The sequence below is a fragment of the Morchella importuna genome (assembly GCF_003444635.1).
Source record: "Morchella importuna strain M04M26 chromosome Unknown Morimp01GS019, whole genome shotgun sequence".
In the NCBI taxonomy this organism is placed as follows: domain Eukaryota; kingdom Fungi; phylum Ascomycota; class Pezizomycetes; order Pezizales; family Morchellaceae; genus Morchella; species Morchella importuna.
This window is the reverse complement of record NW_025763416.1, coordinates 682,759-695,145: the sequence shown is the minus strand read 5'-3', so window position 1 is coordinate 695,145 and position 12,387 is coordinate 682,759. Positions and strand designations below refer to the sequence as shown.

At 50.6% G+C, this 12,387-nt stretch overlaps 3 protein-coding genes across 3 annotated transcripts; 1 reads left to right on the top strand and 2 right to left on the bottom strand.

Moving 5' to 3' along the window:
• Positions 1-809: 809 nt before the first annotated feature.
• LAJ45_06566 (uncharacterized protein) lies at positions 810-3,033 on the bottom strand (the record flags this gene model as incomplete). The annotated part of the gene is made up of 4 exons (XM_046116129.1): positions 810-2,200; positions 2,262-2,405; positions 2,804-2,863; positions 2,940-3,033. The coding sequence occupies 4 exons, from the start codon at positions 3,031-3,033 to the stop codon at positions 810-812; spliced, it is 1,689 nt and encodes a 562-aa protein (XP_045970790.1).
• A 1,417-nt stretch (positions 3,034-4,450) lies between these two features.
• LAJ45_06565 (uncharacterized protein) lies at positions 4,451-6,336 on the bottom strand (the record flags this gene model as incomplete). The annotated part of the gene is made up of 4 exons (XM_046116128.1): positions 4,451-5,370; positions 5,424-5,692; positions 5,762-6,170; positions 6,228-6,336. The coding sequence occupies 4 exons, from the start codon at positions 6,334-6,336 to the stop codon at positions 4,451-4,453; spliced, it is 1,707 nt and encodes a 568-aa protein (XP_045970789.1).
• Positions 6,337-6,396: 60 nt separating this feature from the next.
• LAJ45_06564 (uncharacterized protein) lies at positions 6,397-7,974 on the top strand (the record flags this gene model as incomplete). The annotated part of the gene is made up of 1 exon (XM_046116127.1): positions 6,397-7,974. The coding sequence occupies one exon, from the start codon at positions 6,397-6,399 to the stop codon at positions 7,972-7,974; it is 1,578 nt and encodes a 525-aa protein (XP_045970788.1).
• Between the last annotated feature and the right edge of the window lie 4,413 nt (positions 7,975-12,387).

Sequence of the window (12,387 nt, the reverse complement as noted above, 5' to 3'; positions counted from 1 at the left end):
CCAGTGATATGTCCTGTATATCGACCTAGCTGCAGCAACCACAAGTGCCATTCTGAGGATGTCAGTAGTATTCCCAAAACAAATCATATTTACCGCTTCAATCCATAGAGGCTTCTTATCATCCCCCTCTCGCGAATCAACCCAAGGAGAGCTTCTATTGAGCGGAATTTATACTCGCCACCGCGATATCTACGCTCCCAAATAAGGTCTGGGAAGAGTTAATCAAATCATGGAAAATCACTCAGCCTCCGGTAGTATACCGGTACTCCAACTAGCATTAGAAATTACTGATAACTTGACACTTTCTTTGGTTTCGATCACCAGCACTCAGATATTCACAGAGGAAGAAGAAAAAAGAAAGGACTACCGATGGAAAACAAACGAACACTTTATATTCAAGAGAGAGAGAGAGATGGAAAAAAAAGAAAGAAAGATAAACCGTCACGAAGCCTAGTCTAGGTGAGTAGTATAACTATGAAAATCCCAACTTGCTATAAGATGTTCTCCACACAAAACAATAAACAAAAGAACCCCGCCCTACCCCATAAAAAGAGAAAGAAAATAAATCAAAAACTCCGTCCCTAATGCATACATCAGAAAATCTTAGAAAACGCCCATTCACCAAGCTCCCATCCAACACACAGTCCCCATAATAACAAGACAAAAGAGACAACTGGCGCTGTCCGAACCGCATCGACCGCTGTCCAGTTCTTTATCACAGACACATAATATTTTCTAATCGCGCTACAGGTCCGCTTGATCAGTCGTGCTGTCACATCACCTCGTCGTGGCTGTGGGAACTGTAGCTGCTATTTCTCTTCATCATCCTCCGGCTCAGTTTTCTCGCTAATGCTGCTCAACATTGGCTTCGCGAATGACTGGCCACCCTCTGGGGTGTCAAGGCCAACAGTGAAGTAGTCTGGGGACAGCACAATGACCCCCCTCTCACAGTCATCCTCGTCTGAGCGAACCCGCTGGTACTTTGGCGGGGAACCACGCATCCTCCAGAGAATGTAGCGGGCGATACGGCATGTGTAAAGACCTACGCAGAAAGCCCAGGCTACCCAGAAGAGGGACCATAAGACCAGTGCGATAGCACCGGGACCGGGGGTTCCGGGTACTTGATCGTTCTCGACCTCCACGGGTTTGACCGGGGCATTGTTCGTGCCGGGGCGAATGCGTGAAAGGAGCTCGAGTGGAGTCTTGGAAATGCGGACCAAGACCATAGTGATGCTAGAGGGAGTTACGGGAGCCTTGACGAAGGTAATTGTCAGATGTGACTTCACGGGGATCTCCATGGGTGTCGAGGTAGTGTTGGTTGGGGTGTTTTGGGTATGGATAAGAATTGATCCTTTGGACGCCCTGTGTAGAGCTGCTTGGATAGCTTCCACGCGCTGTTTCCTCTGTATCTCATCTCTGTGAGAGACAGGAGTAGGGGCGAGGGCATGCTTTTTCTCTTCTGCCTCCCTCTCTTCAGATTCGGTCAATTCGAGGTCATCCTGTTCCTTATCTTCCGACTCATCCTTCTCGTTCTTCAACAACTTCATAAGAGGGTTCCCAGCTTCCTCGATAATCCGTGCCCAGTTTGGATAGCCCACCTGAGAGTGGTCCGATCTTTCTGCAGGTACGCTGACGAACCTGATCCGGGGCTCTGGGTTCATCGTATATAGTACATCAAAGGCCGCGTCAACCTCAATACCAGCAGAGTGGCCGTTGTTGTGGCTCATGAGGACATGTAGAACCCTTGCATCTACGCTCTTCCCATCTACGTCTCTAAACCGCGTCCTCGTCACTGCACTCGTAATTACTGGTGCAATGCGCCCTGAGAGCGGATGGGCCTCCATAAGACCCCATGGCGTATCACTATCCTGAGGTGACCCGCAGTGGTTGATATGTCTGAGCGTCTGCTCAAGCGATAGCTTGGCATTCAAGATCTCACTATCTTCAATCTGCGTAAGCACGTTATTGTAGAGGGTGTGGTACTCGAGCTCTGCAGCAGTCCGGAGTGGTAGGAAAGAGGGCGCTGTAATGCGATGAATTGTGGGGTGGCAGAGTGTGATATTGCCGTCGTTCAAAGCCGGGATACCGTCGGAATGGATCCTTAGCTTGAAAATGGACTCGTCGGAGGCCGCGTCTCTGTGTACGTTGGATCGCTTGATGCCAAAATACCCAGCATCTCTTTGAGTTGGATTTAATGAATCTAGGACTGAATTAGCTAACAATGCTTGCAGAAATTACGTTGAAAAAGGTTTGGTTCTTACCTAGATCGGTATTCGCATACATCCAAAATAGGCTCTCATACTTATGCCAATGGCCTGCGCCAACAGTCTCCTGCTGCAACATATGAGGTTCAAATCCTCGAGGGGTGGCCGAAGCTCCCCCAATACTCAACAACAGCATCGCAGCTGCATATCCAAAGAATGTGTCTTTCCCCATAGTGATAATGAATGTGTGTGATAAAATTCAAAAAGGCGTCGTATCAAACGTCACCGGAAAAAGAAATCCAGAGAAAAAGGGTGAGAGAGTGTGGGCGTTTATGGATAATAAAATGAGCGACTGTATAAATAAAATAAACAAATAAAGGAACGGAAAAATAAAACCCCGCTGATGAACCACGCGTAGGGGACGTACTCGACAAACAACTGGATAAGGAAGAGAGAACAAAAAAAACATGGTGGACCGGCGGGTTCAATTCTCTATATACAGTCCTCAACCACCGTGCCACATAAGACCGGAGAAAAGAAATCGTGAACTACTAACTCGCATGTAGGTTGGTGGTTGTCTTGCCGGGTGGAAGAATCACCGGGGGGCGAGAGGAGAATCAAAAATAACTGGGAGGGACCGGACCCTCGAGCACCGGGCGCTGGCTCACGCGGGAGGTTTAGCTCAGGTACCCGTATCTACTAGTAATTTTTCCGCAAAGGAGATTTCTTTTTTACCTGTCCCGGGAGGCTTTGAGGGGAATGCGGAGGTGGATGTGGAGATTCTGGTTGTGGATTCACGCCGTTGCATATACTGCTCTACTACTGACATTGTTACTCCTGCAGGTACGAACAGTTAGTATTCTGCGTGGGATCACAACCAACTTCACCACATGCATCAACCACCATACAAGCCAACCAATTAAGACGCAATACGAAAGACGCAATACACACCAAGCCGAATAAAAACACCACCACAGTCCACAGTCACCATATCCGTACCATCACCCCTTTCCTCAACACCGCCCCTTCCAAATCCAAAAGACTCGGTCAATAAATCAGCTGACTGACCTGGACCATCCCCCCTAAAGTCTAACATTGTCTCAATAACACCGGCGTCTTGGCACTCAAGTACAACCCGTTAGGTATTGAGCACTGACTGACTCGAAACCCTAAATCTCCACCTACGTTGCTGCACTCTACCTAACTACATGTATCTACCGTTGATTTTATTTATGGCGAAAAAGGGAAAGCATAGGAATAAAAATAAAATATGAAAAAAAACTTAAAACTCTAAACTGGACTTCACTGGACCCTTAAATTCCGAATTGCATCTTCACGCGCGCGACATACACAACCGCAACTCCTTTTTCTCCCCTTTACTCTATGCAGTACCTTCATCTGGAGATCAAAGCTTGTGGTCTATTTATCGAGCTCAATCTGCACTGGGGTTCTAGAATAGCCTTGGTAATCAGGTACCAGTCGAACCGAGTGATCGACAGTGCAATCACACATAGCATCCAAAGGCTTGACTCTTACTTTTCCATTCCGAACTACCCGTGATTCCTTCCCTGAACCCTTCCTTCTTTCCCTTCAGGCGAGGACCCGAGGGCCGAGTACGATCTTACGATTGGGTACTGATTGATAAACTCAATTCCCCCCAAGAAAAGAAACCTCCCGACAAGTGGGGGGAGGGCAGGTAGATGGTGATTAGAGTAGAGGTAGTGCCGAGTATCCGTGCGTAAATGATTCTATTTCGGGTTTTTTTGACATCGGATTTGAAAGCTGGGCCCGGACCAATTCTGAAGTGGACTGGGCTGGGGCGTGAGATGCAGGTACCCGATTCACTGGCTTGGGGGGGGGGGGGGGGGCTTTATTAGACATTAAACATTAAACGTCTTGGGAAAGCCACGATGTGTTCCTGAAATCTAATCAATCTATGGACACACGGATCTGGATCTGGATCTGGTGGAACTGGGATTTGATGTTTGGGGAGTTCTAGCCTGGCATAACCTTCAAGGAGACATCTACTCTATGGGACCACAGCTCTGGTACACGGTGGTAATTAGGGCTGTAATTCTGGAAACTCTTCTCTACAGGCTATTAGCCTTCAGAGGCAGGAGTTTGTGTCATCTGTTTATCTGTTCAATCATTTACTCGTGATCTAATGAATCATATTAGCCATTTATCTACTTATCTACTGGGTAAGTAAGTAGCCACATGCATTTATCTATCTATCGAAACACTTTTCATTCGATGCAGACAATAACAACTTCGGCCTCTTTGCCTTCAAGTCTCACACCAATACTCTCCCTTCCAAACGCCCTCATACCCCATCTTAACAATCCCTCTGTCCATCCCTCCCCATCAAACACTTCCGGGGCCGCCCCGGCCACGGCCGGGAACAACGCCTTATACAGCTCCTCAACCTCCTCGAGCTCTTCCTCCCCCTCATCGTCGCCCTTGACATCCTCAGGATTCCCGCATTCCCCAGCCTCCAAAAGGCGCCCAAACCACTTTTTCCAAGCCTCGGGCAGCTGATCGCGCTGAAGATAGCGCCAGCAGAGGTACAAGGTGAACACCAGATCCTCATGCCCCGCCATCTGCAGCTCCAGCGGCAAAACACTCCCGAAACATGGCTCCACGGCCGCGGAATACACAGGGTCCTCGAGTATCGACTCTAGCGTGACGACGACCTCTCTTTTCGTCTCTAGAATATTGCGGATCACGCCCTCAGACCCTGCGACCGCCGCAGTCATGATTGACACCTGCGTGTCGCGGTACACCTTTGCAGAGCGCCGCCTGCTGTTTGATAACGGCGGGAGAGTGCTTTCCGCGGGGAAGCCGTCGAGCTTGCGCCGGATCGCGAGAAGCAGCTGGCGGTGCGTCGCGATGGTGTTGCGGAGAGTGATTGTCTCTGCGGCGGGGTTGGCCTCGAGGAGAGGGAGCTCTTCGGGGGTGGCGGTCAGGAGGTGGAAGAGATTGATCAGCGAGGCGGGGTAGAGCGAGTTGGGGTTTCGTGGGGAGAGGTGGTGGATGCCGTCTGGGAATGGGGAGGCGGGCTGGAGCGCACGGATCGATTCTTGGGCGGGCGAGAGGACGGGGAGGAAGCGGAGGACGACGGTATCAAAGGGATTACCGGGAAGGGTGAAGCCATATCCCATCAACACTATCAAAGTGCTGTTAGTATGTATATGGAGGTGAAGGAGGGAGTATACAAACGTTCTTCGTTGCTCTTGGGCCCGTAGTTATTGCACACCTCTCCACCAGCGGGAATCTCGTCGCCGCTGACAACATTAAGAGCATTATCACCAGGTGCCCAGGTAATCTTTGTGAGAGGTTGATGGTTCACAGAATCAATGAGTGGGAACAGCGCGGGCAGACAATCCGGATCGTCAATCTCTGTCATTGAAGACTCCGTCGTCCAATTCAGCAACTTCCCCGGAAATGATCTCGAGGAGAACGCCGTAGCCGCCCAAAGAAACAGCTCCCTAAAGTCATTGACGCCAATTAGCCAACCCCCCCTCATATAGCCCACAATCCAGAGTCCCACTACTAACCAAGTATACTCCCTCGCCCCCCTAGACCCCACACTCCTCTGCCTTCTCAATGCCTCCGATGCCGCCTCCCACTCCTCCATCCATACCTTCTTCCGTGTCTTGACCTCCTCCGCATTCAGATTGCACCCCACCAGCCACTTCATGTCCTCGTCATCGAAATACAGCGGCGTGTCAAACTCGCGCGGCAGGATGCGCAGGTAGGGCGCCCAGAAGCTCGCGTCGCCCTTGAGCCACTCGCCGACCACGAATGTGCACAGCGCCGCGTGCGGGGACACGGCCTCAATGAACTCGGGTGGGTAGTGGGCCTTGACCTTCTGGTAGTCGATTGCGAGGGTGTGCGGGCATGTCAGCAGCTTTGAGGAGGGCGGGAGTGCGGCGGTTGTAAGTATCTGGCTGCCGACTCTGGATTCTGGGGGGTGCGTGTTAGCTGGTGGAGGGAGTGGTGACCCTAATTGCAAATACCTACCGGGTGAGGTGAAGACGAGGGATTCTTGGATGAAGCCTCCGTTGGCGATGATCCATTCGCCGAATTTCTGGAAGGCCGGGTCGGTAGAGAACTCGCGGGCTATGGACATCTTGCTGGTATCTTTGGCCAACTGGGCTGAGGGTTTGTTGAAGAGAGGGGGCGATAAGAAATGCTTGTTGCAACTCCTCCCTCACAACCTCTGCAATTAACCGTCTTCTCTTCTCTCCCGTTCACAGATTCTGCTGGCATCTACAACTACATCTCCATGTCCCTGAAACTTCTCGGAAGACGCTCTATATACAAATCCTGTCCCCATCCCAGTGTCCAGCTCGTGCAGCACCGTCTCTCGAGTTCCAGCTCCAGCTCCAGCTCCAACGCCACCCAGAGCTCTCCTCCGGCACCCCAAAATGAAGAGACAGAATCCGAGTCCGCCCTCACCCGCCGCTTCACCGCCATGGCCGAAGACGCCCTCGCCGCCTCTCCGCGGCGTGCCTCACAGATCGCCTCCGAAAACCCCTTCTCCGAAGACCTAAAGCGCGAGCTCGAAGCCCGCATCGCAGGAGCCGACTTTAAATCCGCAAACGCTTCCGCAATCGCCTCCGCAAACCTGCCCTCCTACGCCTCCAAGCACACCCGTGACATCGCCTCCGCCCAGCACTGGACGGGGACCGAGTCCACGTCCGACAGCGTCCTCCGCATGCTCGTCGACGCGCACAAGCCGCTCAAGAAAGACCTCCGGGGCAGCGCAAAGCCGGCAAACATCGACCTCCGCCCGACAAGAAAGTACCAGCCGCGGAGCAGCGGCGACCGCATCGCCCGCGCGAGGGAGAAGACGACCGAGTACTCGCTGGTCAGGGACGCGGCGACGGAGGACGAGAAGGCCGAGATCCGGAGCATGTTCCGGGACCGGTTCCTGCCCGAGTCGCGGGCGGTCGCGTCCGTCAATGCGCTCAAGTCGCTGGCCGACGAGAAGATTGAGGAGGCCCGGCAGCGCGGCGCGTTTAAGCACAACTCGATGCGCGGGAAGCCGCTGGTGCGGGACCATACGGCGGAGAGCCCGTTTCTGGATACGACGGAGTATCTGCTGAACCGGATCATCAAGGACCAGGACATTGTGCCGCCGTGGATCGAGAAACAGCAGGATTTGGCGGTGGCGGTGAGGACGTTTAGGGAGCGCTTGAGGGTCGAGTGGAAGCGGCATGTGAGTAGGACTATTGCGGCCGAGGTGACGGGACTGGAGGAGCAGTGCAGGAGGGCGGAGAGATATGCGGAGGCCGAGGAGCGGTTGAGAAGGATTGAAGAGAGGGCGGCCAGGATCGAGGAAGGCAAGGAGGTTATCGAGGAAGAAGAGATCCCCGCTACAGGCGGGTCAATAACGCCGTTTAGAGACCCGGTGTGGGAAAAGACCGAGGCGTCATACCACAACCTATCGATCGAGAACCTCAACTCCATCACCCGCACCTACAACCTCATGGCCCCCGAGCTGGCAAAGAAGACATACTTCTCCCTAGAGCGGGAGCTTAAAAATTGCTTCCGAGAGTGCGCGCCGCAGATCGCAGGAGAAATCAGGGCGCGGGCTACCAGGTCAAACGCAAGCACCTCGTTCTTGATAGAGCGTAAGGGCGAGAGCGGGATCTTGGAGAGCTTGGCAGGTGAGAGCGCGGAGGTGTATGATAGCAAGAAACCAAACTATGGGTTTAAGGAGTTTTGGAGGGATGTGTTTGGGCGGCGGAAGGAGGTGGCTTGAGTTGAGGGAGGGCTGCGGTGTAGGGGGTGTATGTATCATAGTGTTTGTTTATAGGTGTCTTGGGGTGAGTTAGAGATACCTACATGTGGATAGACGATAGGAATAACTCATCTCAGATAACAGGCGGGATGGTGGTGGTGGCCGAGTGATATTTTGTGATGCGTGAGCTATAACCCTTCATTTCGAACTCTATTAATAACTTGAATGCATACCGTAAACGAAATACTACCCAAGGAGGTCTTCCTATGATCATAGGCGGCCACTTTACAAAAGATGCAAGTAGCCACGCCATATATAAATAATGGACCGCCCCCTTTCTTCAAGCTGGAGGGGGAAAACGTTGGCCCGAAAAGCCGTATACTAACACTTCAATGAGGGAGATGGGTTCCCGCAAAGATCAGGTAAAGACTCGAAGTAGAAACACCAATCTACATATGAAAAATCCATCATACAATGTCTTCCAGCGTGTCATCAAGCTGTAGCTACATGTATCCTGATCTGAGGAAGTACAGAACGCCCGGCACACATTTTCTTTTTTGGAATTTCGTGTTATTGACAGGCCCTGGTACTGCGTATGCACGTGTTTCTGTTCCTACAAATATGAGCACTCTTCCTTGGCCGCCCAGCGGCAAGATTCACAGAAGCAGAACCCTCTAGTGACCGAAAAAATGCCTTCATGTATTATCACTCGATGCTACGGGGTTAGGGTTTGCAATACCGCCCGCCTATCCAGGAAATGTGATTGGGTTTAAAATGAAACTTATACAATAAAAACCGGCTGTGTTATTTATACTCTAGTTTTCATGTTCTGGAAGTATACTAGCTCATACTCAGCAGATACTTAGACTACATACTATAGACCATATGTGTACGATAGTTGTTTCTCTAAGAGTACTGTCGGTGAAATCTCCCACTAGCTGGCCGCAGGCAGTCATGTTCGAGTTGGCGACTGCGGTCCTGTGTTGGTTCTCCTAGTAAGATTCTACAGGCAGTGAGCCGGTTTATTCCTTTGCTCTTAACTTGGCTCTTTCTTCCCACCCGGGCCTGAGCCTGGCCTATATATCATTTTGCCGTAAACAGAAGCCCCCGCCAAGCCCACGTTCCATCTAGGGTTGCACTGTTGAAGGCGTCTCTTCTGTCTTTAGCACCGAAAATTCGGAACCAGCTGTTCTTATAATACATGTTCCCCCCTCGTCTCTTGGCCTTGTATGTACGGTCAAATCAATGGATGGCTCTTCTGCGTCCAGTAACCTCGGCGCCAGTTGGTCATATCTAGTTAGCATCGATCGATCGGTTAGATATTAGTAGAAGTAGCTTTGTGAAGGCCAGGGCGTGCCTAAGACCCATCGTTGGGAATAAGGTGGCACGGATGGTAGAGTATCTCCTAAAACCTCCTCTTGCCATTCATCCTATCCCCTTCGACTCCAATGATTGAAGATGATCGTTACTAGCAGTGTGCTCCACTCGAGACTGTGGTCTTGGGTAGAAGAACCATTCGGCCTGGACTCTACTCATTGCGAATTCCGCATGTTCGGCAAGCCTATGCACAAGAACCCTGCTCGTAATAACCCTCCGATAAACAGCATAGGCGTAATTACCGGTGATATGGGTCAACCAGGGATGAGCCCATATTTTATGGAAGAATCGAGAATCGTATATAGGCCCTCTCAAGCCGGCTATTCATATGCCAACCCTCTGAACCCACTGACTTAGCCACTTCTATATTTCGTCCTAGATAAGGGAAGTCAGTCATCGTGTGGCGATATGTAATGGGGAACGAAAAATGTAATGATGGTTGTGGTTGCGGTTGTTGTGGCGGAAGGAGTAGCCTATATGTATGCATGCCAAGATGGCCGAGTGGTCTAAGGCGCAACGCCTAAGTAACCCATGCCAAGACGGAAAGGCGTCCAGGCGAGTGACAATGTATGATTTACCTACAAACCAGATGACATGTTCTCTTTCGAACCTTCATGAGCGCATGTATACAGTTCCAACTTGTATTATTCCATCACTAACGCGAATACAGTAATCAAGCTAAATTACAGAACCTTATCACTTATCCTTGGCGTTCAAATATCACCACCAGCCGATAACACACATGAGCGAGTTAACACTCGCCTTCCAGACGGACACCGAGAGGTTTTGCCTTGCCTTCGATTGCAGAAGGTTCAAGATTCAATCCAGGGGTGAGAGCAGCAGATATGGCTCGACCATCAATGCTACTTTTTGTTCTTTTTTTTTTTCTTTTTCTTTTTTTTTTTAATTACGGATGGGCTAGGGTTTATTTTTTCTTTCTCTTCCTCCCCCTCCTTCCAGTCTCAATATGTTTTTAAATGATGAGGTATAAGATATGTTCATCAGGCACACCGAAGTGTTTTATACCTTTACTAGGGGTTCCTCCGGTCGTTGCCCCTCGGGTCTAGAATGTATGGAATTTGATGTTTCGAATTTGATTCCTTCTAGCGCCTGTCATTGACCTCACACGGCCCGAGTACAGATACCAGGGCCTTTACGAAAACATATCTCATCACCTCCCGAGCCTATCTCACCTTGTGCTTTGATGAGTCAAGAGATTTGTATCTGTTGTATCCCATTTAAAGGTGGTCGTGGGGTTAGGTGAAGAGAACAATGTCTCTCTCAATCTCCATCGAGGCCAGTATGTTTGAATCCAGTGGTCATCATAGGGGAGCTCGACTGAACCTGACAACACGCTACACGACGCCACAACCCGATGGGAGACGCCTCCAAATGTTAACACGGCATGACATATACATGGCCTGACCATGCGTGATTGGGGCGTAGGTGGTCTCTACTCGGTCATACTAGGCGTATTTACGACAGACGGGTAGCATGCATATCCTACAGGGTAGCGGAGCTCGAAAGACGTATATCAATATCACGCCACGGCCGGAGAATAACTCATACAACCACCAACGTACTAAAGCCCGGCGTTCAGTCGCACAATCCGACAAGCAGTTATCCCCAAGAATTATATGAGCGAATTTATCTGTCTTAGACTCATGTTCAGCTGTCTTCTCAGTACTGACTCATTATACAGAGTGTTAAGTTCGGGTGTTTTTGTCGAATTCCGCCAATATGCATGTACATTGTAATTAGTTGGGTCCAGCAGGCCAGAGTGATAGATCACAGCAGCGACAAGGTGGAACCCATAAAGCACATGCATTATGTACTTGTATAGGGCTGAAAAATAAACAATCACATATAACCATACCCTGCAATTTATTCTCCCGGAAATAGCGTCCAACTCAGCTGGAAAGAGCGATATTATCTGGCATTATAGGGTTAATTGACGGACTATATATTCCAAATGGGCATATTTGGGCTGAGTGGCTTGCTGAAAATCCTGTCTACATCCACTAAAGGAGATCAGCCCCTCCGACAAAATTTGACGGTATCATGACCTCTCCACCCCTTACACAAGACCGAGGTCCACATATAGCAGTATCACCAAAGGACACTCTCAAAATACCTCCATCATCTTCGGTTTCCCCGGACCCGGGTATATTAGGCCGGCCCCCAACCGTTCGTCTGGGGTCACAGATGGTCACTCGTCGATCACACAAGAACGCGCGTGCCTATTATGCAAAAGATGTAACCCCGCATTCTTTGTGTGCTGGGCGGGCTGCATTCCTAATAAAGATACGTGTGCGTGGTGTATGACTGTGGACCCAGATCTAGACCACACTCAGCACTAAGCTAGCATTTCGATCGACAGTACATGTACAGCCTGAGGTCGAAGTAACAGCATGTATTAACAGTGTGCTTCTACAATTGGCCCCGAGATATAGTAGGGTAGTATTGATTAGTAGGCACAATATATTTCGCCTCCGACACCCAGTGCGACCTGAGGTTCGCGAACTCCGGGTCTCGTATATATGGAGTAGTTTTTGATTAAACCAGCGCCGACCCCCACTCTACCGAGTGATTAGTGATGACCAGCACACCCCCCCCCCCCCCAAACCCTCTCTCACCACCAGCTCCGCATCTCAACAGCCCCCGCCCCCACCCCTAACCCAGCGCTCATCACCAGCCCGTCACGCACCTTCTCAATTGTCACGCCTTGAAGGATCCACAATACATACCACCTCCAGCACCGCCATCCCTCCTCCCTCCATCTAACCAACATAGCCGCCTAGCTACCCAGCTAGCTAGCCTGCCATGTAAAGTAGCTCCCAATATAAACCCCTAAACCCCACAATACAATATAAAACCAACAGTGCCCAACCCGACCCCAGTAGATTCAATCTATTCATTCGTGACTATATATGAAAACGCACATCATCATCATCTGTATGCGCGGTACCTGCCAAGGCCCATTCTGCTGCACCACCCCACCAGCATCAAAAAATAGAGTTCTGACCCTCACGCACCGAGGAGGCTGAGAAGAGTCAG